Genomic DNA, 24695 nt, shown 5'->3' with positions numbered 1-24695 from the left:
CTGCATGGATCTGTATGTTTGTACAAGTGCATGAGACGGAGCAAAGGTGTGTATATTTTTTGTTTTGTCTCTGCGTTTGAGTGCTTTTACGTTGAGCACAGATCCATACGGTCAAACCTCAAGCTTTGTTTTGGAGGTAAAATGCTCGGATTTGGCTGCAGACTGTAATTTCAAAGGAGGCTGAATGGAAGCCACCTATAAAAGCTGTAATTGGTTGCTTCCAGGTCGGAATAGATTTTCATGGGCAGGTTATGATTTGTGAGGAAATTGATGGGCCTTGCTACAATAGCAGTCCAGCAGAAGATGCATGACCTCCTGTAGAATTTATAAATTGAATGTCATTTTTTTTTCCTTTTCATGCACCTACTGTATATACACAGCGTTCCCCTCGCACAATGCAAACCATATATTATGTTCAAGGTAAATCAATCACACATTCACTCGCCGACAGCCCACCTGCCCCTACTTTGCCAAAAGTGTGAATGATATTAACCAGAAAACCCCTGACTCATCGTTTCTCTGGTGAACTATGTGAAGAGATTCATTTGTATAATGTTGTATAAACTTGTCACTAATATCCCGGCAGTTTAATTACACTCCGGACTGCGTTTTCTCCACGGAGTGTAATGTTATATGCTGACCTCATTTCCCTGCAGTCATCAGTGAAGTCTGATCTTATCTGCTCTGTTATTTTATTCATGGTTTTTCTTGTGGACGACATTTTTCCACCCATGAAAACAAACTCCCGCTGTGGGAAGACACATTTTTGACCCGTCTCTGTCTCAAGAGAGAAAATGGTGGCTTAGCAACGCCTTCACTGAGGACAAAAAAAATTATAAATTGACTAGATTCAGTCACATTTAAAGGGCCACATTTGTTATTTGATCATTAGACAGTGGATCTGGGATACACGTCTCATTCCTACAACAACAGAGGAAGTTGGGATTGAAAATAGTGAATAAAATTGACAAAAAGTCGACATCAAAGTCACTTTCTTCAAAGAAAATAAAAGCCTTATACGCTGCTCTTCACTGTTTCACAAGTTTTACGAGTAACAGATCTGAAAAAGTGAAATAAATTGGTCAAATTTAATCCAACTCTGTAATATAATGTGAGTTAAACACAGCAACATCGTAATAATTTTAAGTTTATTCTTCATTTGTGTGGGAAGTGGAAAAAAATGGTTGAAGCAGCCGTTTAACTGGAGGAAATAATATAAATTTCCGTTGGATGAATGAATCCAATCACTGTAGTTCTACATTAGGACAAAGTGGGTGTGTAGAAGAATTAAAATGTTATGATTCAATTTATGCAATTAACACAAATAATATAAATGAAAAGAGTACAGTAGGGTCAATATAATATTGTTGTTTTCTCTGTGATTGTGGCGGCAGTGTGATGTAAATATCACCTTCTCCTTCAGTAATTACAGAGGTATTATTACAGTCCTTACTGTCGCTCTCGTCGCTGTGCAATAAAACGTTATTAGTAATTATCACGTCTCCAAACGTCTTTATCCGCCCTCCTACGCCCGTCTCTGGCTCTTCCTCCGCTAAATGTCCACGGAGCGATGACCTCATTTGTTTGTAGTGGAATCTCATTACACACACATTCACGCACGAGAGTGAGACATTTTTGACAGCGAGAAAATTAAACTGAAACATTCGATGGAAATCATCCTCATTTTCTGAGCAAATCACTTCCTGCAGCTGCTGATCACACCGGTGGGAGCACTTACACGTAACACATCCCTTTTTTACTGGCACGGAAAGTGATTGGAGGAACTGTAAGATTCTGTGCTCATCACTCTCTGACACGCGCGCGCACACTCTTGATTGCGGCAGCGTCGTTGTATCGAGATTAACGATAGCAATGTTCGGCCCGGCGTTCGGGCTGTGATTGAGCTATTAACAATGAAATGGGTATATTCCCAGTTTGCCACTCCTCCTGTGCCCGGGCTGCACTCTAAACAGCAATCCTTAAAATCTATTAGTCTCTAAATGATGCAACAGTTAAACATCTCAGAGTGTTAAAAGATTTAATAGGAACGCCGGTGTGCGTGGCTGTGGGAATTTTGATTTAAAAACAACAACAACATCGTGCATCAGTGATGGAGCTATAATGAAAGACAACAGGAGGAAACAGCAGAGGTTTATGGTCAGGGCCGGAAAGTAACACGCAGATAACTTTTGATAAATAAAACTTTTCTTTTTTTTTCGTGTTCACTCACTGCCTCGGGGTTCTACTTATGGTACAAACATGAACTTAGCATTCACACGTAAACAGATACAGACATGCATACTAACGGACACGTTTGCATAAGTGAGATCTTGTCAGGTCAAGCCCCGGCGGAGGATTCACACTACAACACTACAAAATCAACATTATTCAAATGAAGCTGTCCACTCCACTTCTCCCCTTGCATCTCGCCATACCTCCCCTCTATCTTAACATCTCACACACCCCTGAGGGGCTTCTGGTAATAGTTTATTTATTTTGAGCCGGCAACCGTGACCGAACTCGCACTCACGCTAATGAGATATGAGGAACGGGATGAATTCTGCTTGTTACAACAGCAAGAGACACAGAATCAATAGGACCAGGCCAGGAAATAGGGGACACCTAGTGGACAGTCAGTGACTCTGTAGTTGTTGCACATCAAAGCTTAAAAGGCACAAATGCATCATCATTCGTATGACTGTCATCCATTTAGCTGCATTTTCTTGCACAAGCACAACAGTTCAGCTTCTTATTAACTACAGGGGTTTTCATGTGTTCATGGCCTTCCTGCCAGAAGATACTGATTCATTGAACATTGATGATTTTGTCATGTGAGTTTTTGTGTGTTTTTGTCCATCTCTGCTCCAAACAGGCAGGCGTTTACTTAACCATAGCAAAACTAAATAAACACAAGAAAAGACATTGAGAAGCCAGATTTCCCCCGCAGAACAAGTGGAGATGTAAAACAGAGCCAAATTAAGTCAATTCATCTCCCGCCTCAAAATGTCCGGCTTATTTTAACCATGAAAGTGGCAGAAAAATTAGATTTTGACGATTTTCCAGAATAACTTTGAATATCTGGCAGTTACTAACAATTTACTGCATGTTAAAAGAGTGTATTAACAGTTTAAAATATGGAAGTTGATGGTTTTTTTGTACATGAACAACAGATTCTGCATATTAAATTTGAATTTTGAGTCTTTGTTTCACAAAAACGGGCCAAAAATTGCCTTTTTTTTCCCAACACTCTCTTATTCTCTGGCTTCCTGAAACAGCATGAGGGAAATTCCCGTAATGAGCAAATGTTGGCTTTGACATGCAACTTCTCAGCTTTCAGAAACCATTGGATTTTGCCGTGTAACCACGGTAATGCAAAGGGTTTTAAACACGTACCACTCTGAATTAATCATTCTCAATATGTTGGATGTGTAAAAAGTTACCTAAATTAAGTCAAATTTGATGCTTAAATAATTGATTTTTCAATGTTCAATTCCAATTATGGTGGGCTTGGGTGTTCTTAATTTTAATCTGGTTTTGAAAAGTATCAACCATCCCTTATCTTCACTGCTTAATCAGGAGGGTGATAGAGCCAATTCTGGGGGACAAGGTAGTATACGAGTCGCCAAACAGAGACAAACAACCATTCACGGTCTCATCCACACCTGAAGGCAATGTGGAATCTCCAATTACCCGTGACCTAGACCTAGATGATGCAAACTCCCCTCAGAGTCGAACCTGTGAGTCACTGCCGAGTCAGAGTGCTGCCCTTGCGTTATTCACTGAAGCCTAAAATGCAATTTTTTTAATAGCGTGCCATCAACATTTTGTAATTTAACCATCCCATTATTATTTTTGGTTCCGTGCTCATCAGAGACTGTGTTGCAGCTGCACTCATTTGAGTGAGGGGCAGAGATATGAGTCAGAACCAATAAAAGTCACTTATGCTGGTGGGCCTGCCAGTGGATCAAATTCAATTTCCAGGGAGGAAAAAAAAAAAAAATGCAGGGGGAGTTGAGTGTTTACCTGAGGCTGCAGAGGTCTCGCTGCAAATCTTGAAGGCAATTTAGACAAGCGACTATTTAGTTTAAAAGACGGGGCAGAGAACAAGTGAGAAGACAAGTAGGCACCGGAGGTAATTGGAATCTGGGAGAAAAGAGGGCAGGAGAGAGATGGAGAACAAAATAAGAAGATCAAATGGTTTGGAGAGTTAAACGAAATCAAGGGCAGATGACTCCAGATCAAATAGTAGACCTGCGGAATATGATTACAGAAGTTGCTTTGAAGCATTTAAATGCTTTATAATCCAGGGGCTTACTGCAGAAATGTACATTTAGGCATTAAGGGTGCAGCATCAAAATAAGTTCCTCTTCTTTCTGTGGCGTTTGCTTTCTCTCAACTTCTCATTCACTGTGAGGGCTTAGAGAAAAGAGCGTCTTAAGGCATTAAACATCTTCTCTCTTCTCCGGCTGGTGCGACAAGTTGGAAATTTCACTTTATTTAAGTGAACAGAAATGAGCAATTATTTGCTCTTTACTCGTATACCACAAACAAAAGTCACACGGAAATGAAAACTGCTCATTGTACTGTAAATCAGTTTGAATATATACAACACACTGGTTCAATTAGATTCTTTTTTTGGGCCAGGAAATAGATTTTTCCCATTGTTCATTTTGGGGGTTTTTGCCTGATCCCTGATTCTAAGCTTTTGTAACCTGAGAGGCAGCAACAGCGTTCGGAGGAGAAAATTGTGTTACATAAATGGTTTGGTCTAAAGGGAAGAAATCCTAGTAAATTGCACTTGTAATTGACAAAGTTTACCAAAACAAGGTTTCCTTCTGTGGTTGTCTTCCTCTGTGGACGGTTTTTTTTTGTGGAGTTTCGGGACTCTGACCGCCCTCAGTGGCTGTGCAACCAATTTGTTTTCTCAGATAAAAGTAAATAAGCTGAGCGCAATTTAATTGTGCCCCATTATCCCGCCCTGCAGTCACTGTGGAAAACAAAACCCACACCATGCTCCACTGAGACCTGGCTTTTGGAACAAATCAAATTAGGATACATTGTGTGTGTGTGTGTGCAGTGAAGGGAGAAGGAGAAAATAGTCTGCAGGGGTAGGAGATAGAGAATTTTGGTTTGGGAGGAATCTACTGATTCAATTCAAAAGTACACACACATAAATTTCAATCCTTTAGTGACAGTCGAGCTCAGCTCCCAGCTAACAGGCCACGACAGCCGTTCAGCACATCAGTGGAACAAGTTTCTAGTAAAACTCCCAGCAACGAAAGTCACTGCTTTCAATCCTGCGCTCTTTCTCTGACTCGGGTGGTCGTAGGCGTGCATTGTGTGGCCTGTTGTACGCTAAGATAAAGTGCTCCTGAGAGCAAAGGTTGGAACAAAAGACCTTACATTTCTTGGAACACTCGCAAACCAATTTGTGGCGTTGGAATTATTCTTGTCAACTGCACCGGCTGAACCCTTCAGGCTAATTAGAAACTTCAGCGAAACGGCAATAACAAGATAATTATGTTGCAGGGATATTAAACTCATGTATTCCCTACTTCCATCTGCATCCATGCTCCCCGCGGGCTCCGCCGAGACTCACCTCACTTTCAAATCCTCAGGAAAGGCTTTTGAACTCACTGCACACCTGAGAAATGCTATGTTGTTAATTAATGTGCGATCAATCATCTCGTACAGCGGCGGCGGAGAGCTGTTTGTTTGCCGGGTCATTACAGAAGATTACTTTTCCCTTTTATAACCAGCTGACAAGCAGATTTAAGAGCTACGCAAATGAGAGATTTTCTTTCAGCTTGTAGAGAAGTTCCATATGTAGGACTTTCTTCTATATAATTTGGTTGGATTTCACTCAATATGAAGTTTTCATGTAACGACGATGAACATGTATGTTAATTATTTTTTTCATGAATCATGATTCGTAGGAGTAATAACGAGAGGGTTCATTAACCCAGTGGTCATTTGTTTTTAGTACCACAAGAGGGAGCCATTGTGTTTTTGATGATGCTGTGTACACTCTCAGACTGCAATGAGAAGCTTCTTCATTATCTTGTGGACTCTCCTAAATGTGCTGATGATGTAGCCTGAGCTGCGTAAAAGAATGCTGTTATCAGTGCCTTTCCACACAGACTGTCTTGGAATCCAGATTCTCACAAATTATCTCTTCCCCCTCCCTCATTGTTTCAGTTGGATCATTACCCTCCGGTCAGCTACACACTCCCAGATGCCTCAGACACGCAGTTCAACCTGGTTAAGACACTGTTCTTGGGCAAAGTCCATGGTAAGTGTGTGTAATCTTTTTTTTTTGTGTATTTACCTCATAGTTTGTCTCTGACCCTGTTTAAGAGCTCCTTGTCAGGTTGTGAAAGTTTGAGGGATGGTATTACCGTCCCATAAAATTGACCTTCAGTGAAGTAAAATATGTAGTTTGGTTTATTTTTGTTTTTTTTATGTATTCATATAGGAGCTCCACATACATGCACTCACAGCTGTCTTTTACATGAATAAGTCAGTTGTTCAGCTGTTTGTTATCATTTTTGATCATTGGGTTTGTGCTGTGGAGCCACACAATTAGTGTCGTGGTTAGCACTCTTCACTTTACAGCAAGAAGACCCGGGTTCAAGACCCAGTCAGAACAAGGGCTTTTCTGCATGGAGTTTGTAGAAGATGGAGAGAGATTTTGCTGTTAATTTGTGCAGAGATGAACCCTTTTAGAAAAAAACAACCTCCTCTTCAGTCTCCTCTACAATAGCCTCCTTCCTAAATTAACATTAATGCATCAGCAGAAATGGGAAATTATACAAGGAGATGCTTTTTTTTTTAAGTTGGTTGCACTCAAAGAAATACTCATGGTTCATCCCCCACCCCACTGTCCTCAACTACTCCTTTATAAGGAAGCTGCGATTACACCTTAAGTCCACTAGAGGATGCCATTGGCCTGCAGAAACATTGATCTCTATTCTCTGGCTTCAGTGTGTGAGTGTCCATGCACATTTGGGGCTGATGAGGTGATGAAATCAAACAAATACTATGTTAAGATGTAAACTTTATCACTAAATTCTCTATTATTCCCATAGTTCTTGACTCAATTACATAACGGTAAGACCAAACAGTCCCTCTGTCATGAATAGTGTCAGATTTTCCTTTTAATGAATGTGATTTCAGTTTATTTTTCAAGTAGTCAGACACTTCATACATAGTTCTTAGAGTAATCTTGTGCATAATTGTCCTTTCACATGTCAAAAATGGTCAAATCATCACATCATTTGCCAAAGTGTCATCTAAATAGTTTACAGTAATGGCCCTAATTATCAGTATGTGACCCTTAACAGATGTAGCTATGGTTTATGGCTTACTTTAGATTTAGATTATCCAAATTTGACCTCTCAAGGAAGATTGTATTTATTTTTTTGCAGCTTGCTCTCTTCTGTTAATGCTATTCTTCCTTCTTCTTCTCCTCTCCTCTCTTTTGTCCTCTACCTCAATGCTATGAAAGTCAGTGAGGTTGAAGTAATGGCTGACTTCACATATCAGTCGCACTATATCGACTGCTACACACATAGTGAGACCCTGTGGGAACACACACGCGCACACACACACATAAATATGAGCGTGTGAACGTGCACAAAACACAGCCATCCATCTTGGCCCGACTAACACAGCACAGATGCTTTGAGGACACGCGGGACAAAGTCCCTCACATACCAAAAACAGTACCAACCATCCTCTCATTGTCAACGTCACTGTATGCAGTAAACATCGCATAGACAGAGAAAGACGACATGCTTTGAAAGAGGAAACAAAATACTTTGTAATCACAGGGAGAACCAGAGAATCAAAGGAATGATAACAAAAGCAGGCATATGCTTTGCACGTCCCATTAGATCTGCTCCATTTCTGTGTTGGGACTACAGAGACTGTCAAACAGCTGAGCTATCAGATTCTCTATTTCTAAGAGACAGAGACTCTCTGTTTGCTACAGCACACACACACACACACAAAGATAGACAATCCAGGGCGACATCTCCTCTATCACCTCCCAGTCTGGTGATACCAGGAGAGCGTTTGGGTGATTGCCTGCCCCTGATGCCCGAAACTACCAGGGTCAGATGTCGAGTGGTCGATAATGATGAATGATGACAAAAGCACAAGAAAACCACCAAGAATTCTCACAAAGAGACAAAAAAAAAATAGGAAATATTTCCCACTACCAGATTTACTAATGATGAATAATGTTGTTTATATACGGTGATTAACAAATGTATTAGTCCATCCGTCATAAAAATGAGAAAACATGAATGTTTTTGAAATCTTTCAAACACTTATGTGAACTGAATTCACCTTTTTATACCCAACTTTGAGTCAGCTCACTGGGCTTCTTCTCTGAGAAGCCAGAAATTAATCAAGCATCACATTCAATTTTTCTGTTCAGTAATGCAAATAAACAACTATAATTTGACATCTTAATCAAGAAATAATGATGTGCTTGTAAAACAATCAATTAATGCGTTCATGGATAACAATAACAATTATATTTTAGCATTAAAAATATAATTTCTGTTAAAGAGCTTCTACATCCTGGTGTATTAACCATTACAGAAACATAAAAAATGATTGCGATCATTACCAATGCTGTTAACCCTTTAACACCTAAGCCTCAAAATGTCCATTTGGAATTTTTTGCTTATTTTAACCATTAAAGGGCCAGAAAATGTCCTGTAACTAAGTGGTTTTGCGCATTTTTCCAGAATAACATTCAATGTCTGGTAATTGTTTACAATTTACTGCATGTTAAAATATAGTGAAAAACAAAAAGTTTTATTTAGAAAAAACAGATTTTGCGTGCTAAATTTGAAATTTGAACATTATAACACATACTGTATTTAAAGTAACATTTGTTTGAGTTTTTGTCTCAGAGTCCAAAAACAAGCCAAAAAATGGAAACTACTGTATGTACATGCGTTTTTCCAACTCTCCTCTCTGGTGACAAAGACACTGATTCGCAAATTCGCGAGTGACATTACCATAATAACCACACATTGGCTTTTTCTGATAGCACAAACTGCCACATAATTACGGTAATGCAAAGTGCGCTTGTGAAAACATGTCATGTGTTAAAGGGTTAATTTAGGGCTGTTGTAACAAAGGCCAGTAATTCTAATGTCAAACTTTTAATAAGACAATGTTGAATGATGGTCCGTTTACTTTTTGGGAGTGAAATTCTATGTTTCTATGTTCAGTTTTCAACGTATTTGTTGTTAGGGCCCGGTCATAACAAGCTGTCAGTGTTGATATTTCAGATTCCTGGTCATTATATTTACACTGTTAGCTGCTGAGGGTAACTGTGCTGGATTGTATTGATCCTGAAGCCCGCAGGGGTGATTCAGCAGTATGTGACTGCTGTGACTGCTATAGCCTTATGCTTAATGTGTTAGTGCTTGTGAAAGTAACTGTGCACGTATGCATGCATGTATGCATGTATGTATGCATGCATGCATGCAGGGATTCATTCAAGTGTGTAGGTAGGTTGGCTGGCTGTATTGCGCATGGGTCTGTCCTCCCTGTGTCTCTGCATCCCAGCGAAATAGATGGACTCGATGAGTCATTCATCAGACGGAGCAGCAGGCACACTCCCAACCCAGTCCTCACTGCTACAAATCTGTCTGAGCATGTGTGTGTGTGTCTTGACTTTATGTGACTGGCTAAGGGAACAGGTTCAGAGCCACAGGCAGAGACAGAGAGTGGTAGAAATAGTGACTCTAAAAGTGCCATCAGGAATGGATGATTGTAGCCGCCAAGGGCTGTTAGTGAGGCACATTTACATCAGTAGCACTCTTAGATTCCGATTTCTCCCTTGATCTTGCGGTGATGCTTTTAATTTGTTGTTTTCTTGGCACTCATTAACCACATCGCTCTTTGTGGGGTTTTGCCAATTATTTCACACGGGCGATGAATCCCTGATGTTTCAAGGTGAAATTGCCTTTTTTTTTCTCTAACAATCGCAGGTCTTAAGGTTAACGGTAACTTTATTAATCCCTGTGGGGAAATTCGTCCTCTGCATTTAACCAATCCTCGACTGGGAACCTTTCTATAACTAGGAATAGTGGGCTGCCAATGAGCAGAGCCCAGGGACCAACTCCTGATTGAATGTCAGTGCCTTGACCAGGTTTCTCTGGTTTAAATTAAGTCTTTAATTTACTTTGAACACTGACCCTCGAAAATAGCAAGTTGTTATTTTCACCAGGGTATGGCATGACATGATGAAGCTTCATTTTTTGCTATGTAGCAACTTTAAAGTTGTCTGTGTCATTGAATGTGGTTTCTTCCTAGGAATGGATGATGGAAATTGGTAACATGCAAACCGCATTAAAAAGATTAGAGCTTTTCACTTCTACAAGGCCAACTGGATGCTGCAGTGTCTCTCACTATCTGAAAGCCTTGACAGATTGGGGATAGCTGATTAACATAATAGCATAACGTCATTAGAAGAAAAAGGAGTGCCTTAAGTCAAAGCCACAGTGAAGAGTTAAAACTGAGACAACTTTTTTGCCTTAAACTTTGTCATTATACAGAATAAACATTGGCCCTTAACCCTTAAACACACCTAGACACATTTTTGTGTTTTTGGCTTTTTATTTCTACAATATTTTGTCCTTTTTTGTTCTCAATTTCTTTTATTTTTAGTCTATTGTAAACAGCGTTAACAATGGTCCAGTCCAATTAAGGTGGAGGTAGGAGGGGTATAAGTACCTGGACAATCGGGTGGGGTAAAGAGACTGTCAGTTTGCTGAGAGGCTTTGTCAAGTAGTATTTTGAATTTCTTTAAACTTTTTTATCTGTTATTTGCCTTGGACCTTGGCTTTACCTTATGTTGCATTTTTGGTTAATAAAACCATATTTAGTTTTGTTTTTTGAGCATGAACTTCGGTTTCCTGTGACCTTCTTCAAGCAAAACACCTGTTTTACTAACGCCAGTGCTGCCAGTCGCAGTCAACTAGAAAAATATTCATAATTTATGGAGCCTTGCAACGACACCATTCATGTTTAGATTGGTCCTTGCTTTTATTATGCTGTTTTCTTGGCAAACAAGACCTGTTTTTTTAAGAGTAAAAGTATGCCTCAATTTACATTACAAAGGAAAGAGATTATTCCATTTCAAAATTAGAGGAAGCACTCCCAGCCCCAAGGTCACTCAGTTTCCTACAGTGTCAATTATGCCCCATGTCAATCTAGCAATTGTTTTATTCCTGAATTCTTTTTTGGATCACCACCAAAAAGCAATAATTTCCTCCTTGGGCTGTAACCTACATTTGACCAAAGGCCACTATGCTGAGGAAGTGTTTCCTTGAAACACTGCATTAATACGTCATTTCATGTGGGCAGCTATCCTACAGAAAATCATGTATACTGTACCTATATACATTATATAGGTACATTACTGCTGACACCGCTTATCATGATAAAGTTTAATCAATTTCCTTCTCTCCAGACTGCCGCTGGTTTAATGCCAGTCTTTTCTCCAGACACCCTGTCTCTGATCAAAGAATGATCGACCCTGATGTTAGCTGAGGCTGATAACACAGATGGGCTTTTCTTTCTCACGTATGTGCCGCAGCACTGTGCATCACCTTGAGCCTTTTGAACGGCAGAGTCAAATGTACCTGTGTTGCTTGTATTAGGATGACATCATACCACCTTCACTGCCTTGTTAGAGTGCTGAGTCCTGATCCATGCCCGGTGTAGATCTGGGTTCCTGGTTTTCTCCAGCTGCTGTGGGGGTGGGACTGCACTGCAGAGAGAGGGAGAGAGAAAGAGAGGAGGGGGGGAGAGGTAGAGAGATGCTCGCCAATGTGGTTGGCAGGAGATTCACGTAGCAGAGGAAGAACGAGGGAGAGGAGAGGACGCTGGTTTGACTCACCAACTGTCGCAAACTAGGTAAACGCAGGTGTGTGTGTGTGTGTGTCTCGTCTGTGTTTGTGTACATGTGTCTTCTTGTGTATATGACAAATGTCTTTTTGTAAATTGAATTTTGCACCTGAACATTAGAACCTTCCCTCTTCATGTTACCGTCCAGCTTGAGGCAGCAGTGATGTGTGTGCATGTGTTGCACTCAGTATGACGAGGGTGTCGCAACCACAGGTGTATTATTGTCTCCACGTCTTAAACTTAAACTCCCATCTCACGTCTCGCCCACATGGTCGTGTCTTTCCGTCTCCACCTCTTCATTTGTATCTGTCGTTGTGATTTTTCTAATTACATACATTCACAATTCATATTGTTTTTTTATGGCAGTTCAACCTTGTATGTTATGGTTTTGAGGTTAAAAAAAAAAACAAATCAGAAAAAGTTGGGGTCAATCGGTTCTTTGCTATATTTTTAATTTGTTGTGAATGTGATTATAGACAAAATTGTGAAGGCCAAATATTTTTCAGAGAAAACTAGTAAGTCATTTTTTGTTTAACTAAATAAATGACACAAAGTAAATTCACCCATAAGCAACGTGCGTGTGGGGGCACATGCATGTTTAGTTGTGTGATACAGAGGGTGTGGTAAGTGGATTCACATTAACATTCTTTTAATGTGTCAGAAATGCATTATACTTTCATTAACACCCTCCCCCCTTTTTCTCTCACCCCGACACCAGCTTCCATTTGTTCCCATGGCAACAGTGTTTGATCTCCTCTAACCCACCCTTCCATCTGAGCCCCCTTATTGTCACCCCCATTGTTTTCCCCCCATATTTTTTCCACCCAGATGCACCCACGCACACATATGTACTCCAGAGACACTTACCTCCTCCTCGTCCTCCTCTCATGTCTCTCTCCTCTTTGGAAGAGACATTCACACCCTTCTCCTCTTCTCTCCCCATATTTTATCCGTTTGTAAGTGAAACTTTTTTCTACCCTTCATGCAATCCTCCGTTTTGTGTGCGCTGCATCACCTTGTGAATGATTCATGGTGTGAATGGTCCCCAATGGTATTTCAGTCTTTGTCCCTGCTGTGCTCTAATCATAAGTATGTTGGTTTGTGTGTATTTACATTCAGGAAACCACTGCCAATAAAGAAGGGATTATAAACCTTAGTGTGTACTAAGTGCACTTCTACCATGGGCATTGGTACAGCACAGATTAGCCCACTTTTAGCATCAGTTCATCACCTCAGCGGTCGTATACACACAATTCGATCATTTCAGTAAAAATACCTAACATTCATTAGCTCTGATTCAGCACTATTCATTCACTCATATCAGATCCATGTCTTTTACGGGGTGATATTACTTGTTATTGCACTGTGGGTGGCCCTAATCTGCATTGTGAGCAACGATATGCATAGTTTTGTCACCTCATGGGTCTTATGATAGTCAGTTTTTGTTGAGTGAGCATCACAGAAGTGTTAAACGGACTCTTGAAATTAAATGGGGCCCCTGTTTGCGGCGGTGGTGTGCTTGTATTTTATTGCATTTTATTATACGCATTAGTTCCTGTAAGGCGCATACGAATAATGTAATGCAGTGCGTGCTAAAAGCTAAATATGAACAACACTGCAAAGGTTTACGGGGCTCTTAGATCTGATTTTGTCATATAGGGAAAGCAATCATGAGATTGCGCCCACTGCATCTGATGCTAAATGATACGGCGCCATTAAAACCAGTGAGGCATTTTATCATTGACGGCCTACTGCCCTGTTGATATTACGTGAGTGATTATTGTGAGTGTTACTTTACTTGTGTTATTTTAAATGGAGTCATGGGCTTTCTCATGCAGTGGCCAGCTTCAGTGAACACTGCTTTAAAAGAAAAGTGCAAGCACGACACATATCCACCTGCTTTGACACAAAGTGAATTTTGTAAGGGTCCTACTTTACTTGCTTAGTGAGCATACAGAGAAGCGTTCAATTTGCTGATACTGATAAATCAGATGCCCCTGCAGAGGTGAGCGTAAGTCACCTACAATTCTCAAGTCGCTGTGTCTGGACACAAGAAGAGTTAAATTTAAAAGGAGAAAAGTCACGTAATGTCAGGATGAAAGAAACTTTATCGACATCTCGACAAATACAAAGGCAAGTCATGCTAGTGAGTAAATGACTACTTTTTATTGCACTACTCAATCATATTCCATTGACAACACAACTCATGATTGATTATTGTCATTCAATTTGAAGATTACTACTGTACTAATACGTATATTCATTTAGAGCATTCTAATCCCATCTTCTTTGCCTAATCACACAGCTTTGTCTTGAAAAGCTAGCGGTTCATAAGCTGCATGTTTTAAGGGAATGTAGAGCAGGTACAAGACAATCCTTTGAACATGCCCACAGATTAATCCTTTTTAAGTCTGGCCACTGCATTAAAAAGTTACACAATAACGTATCTGTAACAAACTGTTCATGCTTAGTATGTAAAAAAAATAATACAAATACATATGGTCAAATACAGACCAAGTTAAATCTTTTATGAACGTTTTATAAACATGCACATTTGACACATCCTAGCCTTTATCAATAGGACAGAACCACGTCTACAAAAGTTAGACATGTGGATTCCACGGCCTGTGGCCAAACCTATAGCTTTCAGAAACATTAGCCTGTCACAGCCACATGTCACGACAGTAAATTATATGATGAAATATCAATATAAAGTCCTTCGCAGGACAGAATGCCCTTCTGAGATTTGTGGAAAGATATACAGTAGCATCCACCTCACTATTGATTTAAGTGCTGTCTAATTTTAGCCTTATGGCTGGCTCTCGTTTGATCTGATGGCTGCCACTGATCCGACGAACGGTCCACTGAGATATCACTGGCACCGAAAAAAAAATCAAACAACAAGGGAGGTTTTGTCTGCTGTGCACTCCGCGCCGGCATTGTATGCAAAGCAGCGTGTTGTTCTCCCGAGGAAGAGCCTCATTAGTATTCACACGCAGATCTCTGCAGTGATCAGTATGAGTTCAGACACAGCAGAGAGAGCACTTGTAGTCATATTCTGTTTTCATAACACTCTTATCAGTATTCTGCTCACTGTTCTGTTGTTTTTTTTTCTCCTTCTCATCTTTGTGCCTGCACCTGCTGTACAAACACACATATGCAGATTCAGATACACACAATCCACATCATTTTCCAGGTGTGATGTGACTGAGGTGTGAGGTTCTTCTTGTTCCCTACAAGTAAGCCGCATTCAAGCTTCACCACAAAGCAGCACGTGCACTGCGTCTCGAATCTCGTGCATTTGAAGCGGTGTGAGAACTTATAACACACACACACACACACACACACACGTATACAATATATACAGCGCAGTGTCGTTTCTGTAGGAGGCTATGGTCAGATGACGAAGAGTGAGCTCTATTCCTGGCAGCACAATCAATAGTGTACAAACACAAACATGCACACACTTGTATTTGACCCAACAAAATGGAATAAAGACGGGGGGAATTAAATTATCAGCCATGTCCAGATACTCAGATCCCCATCATCTGACATAACACGATTCATTAAACTAAAGCCCAAACCCACATATTTACTCGCAGAGCAGCGCTCCAGTCGCTCCACCTTTCGCCATATTTTGCTGCAGATTCGTCCAAACAGTTTGTTCAGGGTGTGGTACAGTGGTCCAGCAGCAGAGCAGCCATGCATGTGAGAAATTCAAAAACCAAGACTGTGTCTCGCACACACGCACACACACATACACACACAGGCAGACTTCATGTTTGTTTTATTCATGAGTTCTGTCTTTGAATTGTATGTGGGGTTTGTTTTCTTTCAGAGATTATTTTTGCTACCTGTCCTTTCTCCTCTCTCATGTCTTCACTGTCACTGCCATCGAAGCAGAGAGACGGATAAAAGTGCAGGAAATTGCTGCCTTTGAACACACGGGTACACCTGGATCTCTCTAGATGGCTTTGGCAAAAAAAAGTGGACATCAGGTATTTTGCCTACCTGCCTTTTTACAGCAGTTGTCAAGGGAACAAGTGAGGATTTATTTTTTCTGTCAAGTGGACAACAAAGGGCAAAGCAGTACACAAACAAAAGAAGTATTGGAAAAAAACTAAGGGACATATTGCCATATTGGTCACTCTGGGGAAAAAGCACAACCATGACCAAATCTTGAAAGAGAAAAATGAGGATCACATTCTGATTAAACACATGGTAACGTTTAAATTCTCCACACTGTCATAGAAACCTTATATAGTTTCTGTGTCTGTGTTAAAACCACACAGAAAACCGACTGAAACACAATCCCTGTGATATTTAATTATCTAATGAATAGGAGCATGAAGAGAGGGAGGGAGAGAGAGCGATGACGAGGGAGGTGAAGATGTTACTTCATTATTCATTTTCTGAATTTGACATCAGAGGTCGGTGTCACCGCATGTTCCTCTCGGTCTCTTCTCCTACTTATCATTGTCGTTCATGCTCTCAACTCATTTACACAGAGTCATATTTCACTGGGAGCTTTAGACGTCTTTTTTCATTTATTTTGTTGAACCTTTATTTAACCAGGTGAAAGAGCTCATTTACTGGGGTGACCTGGCGTAGCACACGTCTTAATAAATATCACAAATACAAGACACGGATTCCTGTTGTCTGTCAGTTCAGATGGAGCGATAAAGCTTCAAATGAAATTACTTTTGTCATTTTGAGTTCAGAGTATTCCTAGCAGAGGGGGCAGCAAAACTGAGTGCTCCTTTCCCCCAGGTCAGTCCGAACATGTGGAGCGGTCAACTGAAAGATGTCACTGGAGCGTAAGGCAATAGTGGCTTGTAGTTCTTTGCAGAAAGACGCATAAATTGGAGGGAACTAAACCAAGAAGAGCCTCATAAATCAGAGTCAGCCAATGCATATGTCTGCGTCCACTCAACAAAGGCCAGCCAGATATAAGATGTAGTCCACACTGGTGTGTGAGGCGACTGCAACCAGTTACGGAACGCAAGGAACAGCGATAGACAGAATCCAAAGACTGGAGACATTTTGGCTGAAGCACTTGTATACAGGACGTCACCATAATCAATCAAAGATGAGAAGGTTGCCGATACAAGAATAGAAGGCAATAAGGTAATAGAAGCCAAGCTTCACTCAATGTGTGCTTTAAAGATAAGAGGTTTACATCAGTTTACTGTTTGCGTGTATCAGCAAAAACTGTGCCTGCCAATACTTTGAGTGTAAAGCTGGTGTAAGAGTGTGTGTGTGTGTGCTCATGAGACTTTAAACATTCTGAAAAACAGCCTCTTTTTCACACGTTTGACTTCTCAGGTTTCACATCTCTGTTGTCTCTACCTTTTCTCATTTTTGAATTTATGGCCATGGTTCCTCTTAAAGAGATATAAAATGTTTTATTTCTCCAATAAAACGTCTCCAAACCAATGTTATATGTTGTTGAGTAACAAAAAAAGATCAATGGAGATCCGTGTTTCTATTCATTGGGTGTATTTGTCTCAAATGGATCATTGCCATTTGCGGTGCGAAGCTCTCCCGCTGAAGTACAAACACACATGGGAACCAAACAAGAAAAGACAACAATTCCCATGATCCAATGCTGCTGCTCAGTATCATCAAACTCTGTCTTGTTATTTTTTAATGAGAGACCACGATGCAGAAATGACATACTGGGAACATCAGTTGACATCAAAAGGCTCTTTAAAACAAACGACTCTCGCTTTTGTCTCCATACAGAAACTGGCAGTCTAGACCCGGTCCTCATCGATCATTACAACACTCCGGGCTTTGTTGGGTGTTTGTCACGGGTGCAGTTCAACGGCATCGCCCCCCTCAAGTCCGCACTGAGAACAGCGTCACAGTCTCAGGCCGCACCGACAGCCGCACAGTCCGACAGACGACCCGCAGTCGCGTCGCCGGTGTCTCACCAAGGCAAACTCGTCGAGTCCAACTGTGGGGCCTCGCCGCTCACCATCCCACCAATGTCTGCTGCAACGGATCCCTGGCGTCTGGACAACACAGGTGAGACATTACCGAAACAATCCCTCCTAAGATCACTAGTAATAGTGAGTGAATTATACAGGAAAAGTAACTGGTGCAGCTACAAAATGATTTACAGCAGGTCCCTGTTCCGCAGCATTTATCATCTAAGTAGACATAAGTATTACAACCCACGCTGACAAATTGACAAGAATAAAGCAAACAAACTATATACACAGACAGCTGCAAAGAAGAAGAGCAAGATGGCCCCTCACCTCAATGACAGACATCATTTTTCACTGGAGTGTTTATGTGAGTGTTTTGAAGTGTGAGACGGAAGAAACTGCTCTGATTTGTTCAGGGATATTGTTCTAGATTTTTGTGTATAAAATATCATCTCTGACCAAAGTTATTTTTGTAGGATATATATACGTATATATACATATACATACACATCTGACAGACTGACTATATCTGATCCTTAGATAACCCCCGGGTACTTTGCACAAGTATGGAAACAGGGTCACTCGGGTCAGAGAGCGCAGACCTCCCCCAAGGCTTAAACATACATGCTTCTGTGCTCATGTCTGAACACATACATACACACACAGGTACAGACTTCAGCACCTTTACACTTGTGTTTGACGTTAGGCCTCGCAGCAATTCTGTTATTACCGCATGTCGTTATTCTACGTTGGGCTGTTTTCCCCAGCCTCAGTGTCAACTGCGCCTTGGGGAATGTTGACATCTCTGAGATCGATCCATGCTACCGATCGAGACTCCAGGTCCAAACACACCGTCAGCTCTCCCACATCCCTTCATAGAAAGGATCAATATTTATTCCGCTTCATAATTTCCTTTGTCGTCATTTAAAAATGATCAGTGTCTTGTCTTTTCTCTGTTTTGTGTTACCGTCCTCGTTTTCTGGCCTTGTGTCATTTGTGGTGAACTCTCGGCGTTATATCCATGCACATCCTGGCAGCTGACGGGCTGTAATGAGTCTCGTTGCACTTCTGGCCTCAATTACTTGCCCTCTATTTCCCCTGCAGTTTCCCTTCTGAGCCTCCTCCTTTCTTCTTATGCAGTCGCTCTCTTTCTCTTCTCTGGAGAACTGTGCAGTCAGCAGCAGAAATGGCTGACACTCTCCCTTCAGGGTGAATCACTTCTTCGTGGGTGTACATATATATATGCAAGTTGTCTGGTTTTTTTTTTTTTTATTACTCACAAAGAACTTTTCAGGTCGAGATCTCAGCAACATCATCTTTCTCCTGAAAGATGCAAGTGAAGTATAGTGTGTGCTATTATTGTCAATATTTCTGTCCACCATCAAAATTGTTTGCATAGCAAATGCATAAACTAGCCCACAGCTTAGCAGGAAAGGAACTTGGCTGCTAACAGTAGGGTTGCTAGTGCAAGTCCCCGCCAGGTCAAGGGTCTCAAGCCAGGATAAATGGGATGGTTGCATCAGGAAGGGCAAGCGGCGTAAAATCTCTGTCAAATCAAATATGCGGATCATCCACTGTAGCGACCCCTAGAGAGGAAAGAAGCCAAAAGAGCTAAATAAATAAATAAAAATATTGCAACAGATAGAGATAAGATAAGATCGTATTACCAAAGTTAAATCTTACCATTAGACAATGTGTCTTCTCTGTAGAGTGGTATTTTCTCTCCCTGGCAAATCCAGCAAGATGACAGATTGGCAAAGCGAATGGAAACTGTGTAACCCAGTGGCATCCCTCAGTCTGTGTTGTGTTAAGTAAAAGCCAGGGCCTGACTACAAACTCTTTTGGAGACAGTTTCCATTTAATTCTGACAGAAAGTGCAAGAAAAACAAATAAACAAAAAAAAAAAAACATCTGTCGGTCATATGTGGAGCTCCTCTTCTCCGGCATATCACAGCAGAGAGGGCGACGTGACAACAGAGCGTAAAACATACCTGACAGAAAGTGCATAAAACAGACAAAAAACACCAGTCAGATACACATGGAGCTTTATAAACTTAAAATATAAGTTAACATGTGACAAGAAAACTTAATAATACACATAAATAAATAAATAAATAAATAAGCTACTGCTCAAAAACGGTCAACAGGGAAACGTACAGTACAAGTAAAAACAAAAGGTTCCACATGTCTGTCAGGGAAAACAATAGACAGCAGAAGTACATTCAGTGGAATTAGACATATTTACACTGATGTATGTGTGTTATCTCTCTCTTCAGTTAGTCACCCTCTTCTTCTTCTTTTACATTTAGACAGAATCCAAGCAATTAGATGATTAGTGCTGCCAGAGAACTATAGAAGACAGGCAAAAGAAGCAGCTGTGTCAAAACATGTCATGGATTTTTTTTCAAGAAATACTTAAAATAATGCTGCAAGACTTTACATATACCAGAAATACACTATTCTGTGTTCTGTTCTTGCTTCTGTGTTTAAAAAAAAAAGAAACATTTGATACTATAGTTTAACTCATACATGGAATCTGAATGAAAATGACCAAAGGGCTCTGTTGGTTTATTTTTCCTGACCTTTAAATATAGATTTTGCTCATTTATCAGATTTTTGTATTGTGCTAATTGCTCTAGTGTTGCTGTTCTAGCAGAACCAAACAAGTTAAAACTTTCTGAATTCTGAATACCTGTGTTTAAATGTGCACTTTGATTATCTGTTTCTGTCTCTCTGTGTTCAGATGGAGAGTTCCCCTTCAATGAGGAGAGGGTGATTCCTGATGGAGTCAACAGGGACTCGGCCATCATCGGAGGTACGCGGTTCTAAAAGTGTCTCTTCACATTTGCAAATCGGTAACCAGCACGTCTGTTCGTTGCTTGTAGAACGTGATAGTTAACTGAGACGGTGCCTTTCTCCTCCGCAGGGATCATTGCGGTGGTAATCTTCACCATCTTATGTACTCTGGTGTTCCTGATCCGCTACATGTTCCGCCACAAAGGCACCTACCACACCAACGAGGCCAAGGGCAGTGGCGAGTCCGCCGGGGAGTCGGCGGACACGGCCATCATTGGCACCGACAACCCAGAGACCATCGACGAATCAAAAAAGGAGTGGTTCATCTAACGGCCCCTCCGACTGGACTTTTAGGGGAAAAGCGATTTAAGCGACAGTTGCCACACAAAAAAATGGAGGAGGTATTATTCAGTGACCAATCGCCGGGGGGGAGATGGAGGAACGGTCAATCAGCAGAACAGTGATCTCCCATAGGAGGCAGAGATGTGGGGGAAAAGACGTGTACAGGAATCTTTTTTTTTTTTAGTTGTTTTTGTTTTATTTTGGGTTTTTTTTATATATCCAGAGTATTTGAGAGAGAAGACAGGCGTTATTCAGCGGGGCACAGCTAAAAGAGACTCTACATGTATATACTAACCGGCTTGTCCTTCTTTGTATTGTGCTTGGAAAACATTTTTGAATACTGTATATGACAAATAATTATACTTACTGGGTCATGTGATAGCACAGATTTATTGCCAGGCTCTGTTGTGTTTCTTAATTTAATTTTTTACCGAAAGCTCTCCGATCACAGATCAACATGCCAGATCAACATTTTTTTTTAATTTATCAGGCTCAGTTGCACCAGTCCTCATATCTGTCACAAGTATTACGGTAATGAGAGTTGAACATCGATGCCAAATTTCACTTTGTAAATATAATATTTTGGGTTATTATTATTTTTATTTAATTTTTTTCCTTTTCCTCAAAAGATTTATTTAGAGTCATTTAAATCACAAACACTAGTGAGAAATGTATGATCTATATTGCTAAGATAGCGAGTCTGTTCATTATATATTTTGTGAAGTATAGAGTTTTATGTTTAAATTTGATGACATCGGATTGTATGGGACATCATGACGCTCCATACTGTATTTTGGCTTGTTTCACGCAGCAAGGAAGGTTTTATTTTATCTTTATTGACTTTATTTGGAATTAGGGAAACATGGTCCGTTTCTTTCTTTCTTTGCCAAACACGTGAGTCTTATGTGCTTTGTTTGACTTTTGAGTTGAGGAAACTCTGTAGATGTTTTAGACGAGCGTTGTGGGCTGTGGCGTTCATGCATCTGTGGGGTGTATGTGTCGGCCAGGTGAGCGGGACATTAAAAGTGCTGTATTTAAAATATGTACAACAGAGACCTTGAGCGTTTATAATGGTCAACACAATCCAAATTCAAAGTAGTGGAGAATGTGGTCACTGAGAGAGGACAACCTGGCATTACCCCGCGTTCATATACATATATAAATGTCCCACTGTTTGTTTTATTTTTGTAATTTGGTTAGAGTTTGAATCGGCAGACAGTCATCATGTGTTGTGAGGAGATGACAAGGCTACAACTGTAAAAACATTCTACACATAAATTATCCACCAACCACCAGAGAGAGAAAGTGAGAGAGACCGTTTACTAACCTTGGCTGAAACTTTCATCATCCTCTCCATCTTCATTCGTCTATATTTTCTATAATTTTGTCTCCTTTTTAGGTTCATTTCATCGCTGCAGCTCACTGCGTCGAGGTGTTTAAGCGCCTTGAGCTGTATTGTCTGTGTGCACGGCAGTGGGAGGAGCAATGGACCAAAACTCCAAAAACCAAAACATAAACTAGAGTTTGCAGCCAGCAAATGAAAATGTATTTTGTGAATATTATTGGCTGCACCATTGTTATCATTATTCAATTCCTTGATCTCTGATCACATATCATGGTCATTTTCTGACTTCATAGGATACATTTCTTACATATAGTATCTTTAAAATGGTGGAAAAACATTTTAGTTCTCGATCTGGGACAAGGTGAAGATGGTCACTGGCTTACTTGTTTGTTGTGCCTTCAAGGTCTTGAACCATTTGGCCTTGCCCCAGTTCATGAATCCTTTTGTGTGTGTGTGTGTGTGTGTTAAATGTAATTAATCTCAATCAAAGCTTGATTTCAAATTCAGAATAATAAAGTAGTATTGCTTTAATCACACTAGGTTTATGCAGCAGGAGCAGCTATACATTGACACTTAATGCAATACACAGGAAATATACAGACGACCTACTTTCTGGAGCTCATATACACACAAACATCTATAGTTTTGTAAGCTACGAATCAAGCGTCACTCAGAGAAAATATTTACTTATTTTGTTTTCCCAGCCGTTGTGTTTACCTGCTTTTCTTACACTTCACAATGTGTGACCAATTTTACTGTTTCATTGTAAGTTTTTGGTTCTTTTTTTTTTTGCGTGTCTGTTGTCAAACTGTCGCCACGGCGCCTTTTTGTTACATGAATGATTTTCTTCATTGTCGCCTCATGTTTGAGTGCTCGCCGCACATCACAGACAGATATAGTGAACTCAGCCTGCCTTCTACCGCAGCCTCAAAGAAGACTTTCTCCACACTCACATCAATCCCTGAAGGCAAGTGAGTGAATCTACTTTACTTTTTCTTTTTTATCTATTACCCAGACTATACAGTAATGCCCCTGATAATGGACTCTGTCATAACTGTTTTTTTTGTTTATTTGTTTGTTTGCTTGTTGCATTCGGTTTATTACGTTCAATAAAGAGTGTTTGATCTTTAATGACGGTCTTTTTGTGTGCACCACCTTTCATGAAGCACGTGTCACACGCGGTGGGTGAGGGGATATTCACTGGAGTAACTTGTTGCTGCATGTCACCACCACCTCTCGTGTTCCCTGCACCTGGTTTCATCCTAACAAGTGAAAATTCCTAATGGCACCAACATGTAAATGGGTTACTTAGATTTTAACGAAAACCTTTGGTCCTCTAAACACATACAGAGAAAATACAGTTTTGTTTTGATTCTGTCTGCATTTTCATCCTTTTTAATTTTGACCATTGTGGTTTGTCTCTGACAGGTGGTAGGCTGCCCCCTTGTGGTCAGTACATGTGACCCAGACGTCAGAACTTTGTTTCGTTGCCGTCAGTTCAGGACAATGATAATCAGCAGCTTTCCTACCAAAGCGACAGGTATAGCCTACACACATTGAAACCTCCTGGAAAATATGAGTTTTGCTTCTTGTTGAATTTCTATTTGCCATTTAAGTCCAATTTAACTGAATAAGAATAAGGTGCCCACGAGAAGGTGTTGGATTTTGATTCAGCTTTTTTGAACAGATTTTATATTTTTGAAAAAATAACAGATTAAAAATGTATGTGTGTTAAGACTAGACGTGGCGACCTCAGCCTCTGACGTTCTGAATTGAAGAAACATCTCGAGTAACAGGTGAAACAGGTTTATTAACAGTAAATCCAGTTTCTGTTTGGATAACTTTGACCTGGATGAAAGAGAATCTACACACGGACACACTGGATGAGCTAACCTTTTCTTTATCACTGCTTTAATGGACTTTACTTTTACTTAACTTAGGTCAGAAATCTTGATTCTTATGATCTAATATTTGACCTTTTAAATCCGTACTGGACTTGATGAGCCGAATCAGAATCGCAGGTAGAAATTAAATAATTCAAATGATAGCAAAACTGTCATTTAACTGCAAATCCTTCACTGCCTGCTTAATGGTTAACAGCGTGTTTGTTTTGCACTGTTTGCTGTTGTCATGGTTGTTTGTGAACGTCGTAATATCAGGTCAAACACTGTCTACCAGGAAGTCACAAATGAGAGGTATTGAGATAACCCAGTCAGTGTCATGAATTTTATATGCACCAAAAGTTCATATTAGTCTTTACAAATCATTCAGTCATCATTTCAGTCATTCGTTGTGCCTACTATGGTAGTGGAAATAAAAAAAGAAATCACTCTTATTACAGG

The 24695-nt window shown here is 40.4% G+C and overlaps 1 protein-coding gene across 2 annotated transcripts in view; it reads left to right on the top strand.

Annotated features, from left to right (window-relative positions):
• cntnap2a (contactin associated protein 2a) overlaps positions 1–21034 on the top strand; it is a 307312-nt gene extending 286278 nt beyond the window's left edge. For both annotated transcript variants that reach the window (XM_058623391.1, XM_058623402.1), the window contains 4 exons: positions 6199–6292; positions 17683–17967; positions 20614–20685; positions 20797–21034. In XM_058623391.1, the coding sequence (XP_058479374.1) occupies positions 6199–6292; positions 17683–17967; positions 20614–20685; positions 20797–20996 (651 nt within the window). In that variant the 3' untranslated portion in view covers positions 20997–21034. The remainder of the gene's footprint in view (positions 1–6198; positions 6293–17682; positions 17968–20613; positions 20686–20796) is intronic.
• Positions 21035–24695: the final 3661 nt, after the last annotated feature.

The sequence above is a fragment of the Solea solea genome, chromosome 1, assembly GCF_958295425.1.
Source record: "Solea solea chromosome 1, fSolSol10.1, whole genome shotgun sequence".
Lineage (NCBI taxonomy): Eukaryota > Metazoa > Chordata > Actinopteri > Pleuronectiformes > Soleidae > Solea > Solea solea.
This window is presented reverse-complemented; position numbering and strand designations above follow the sequence as displayed.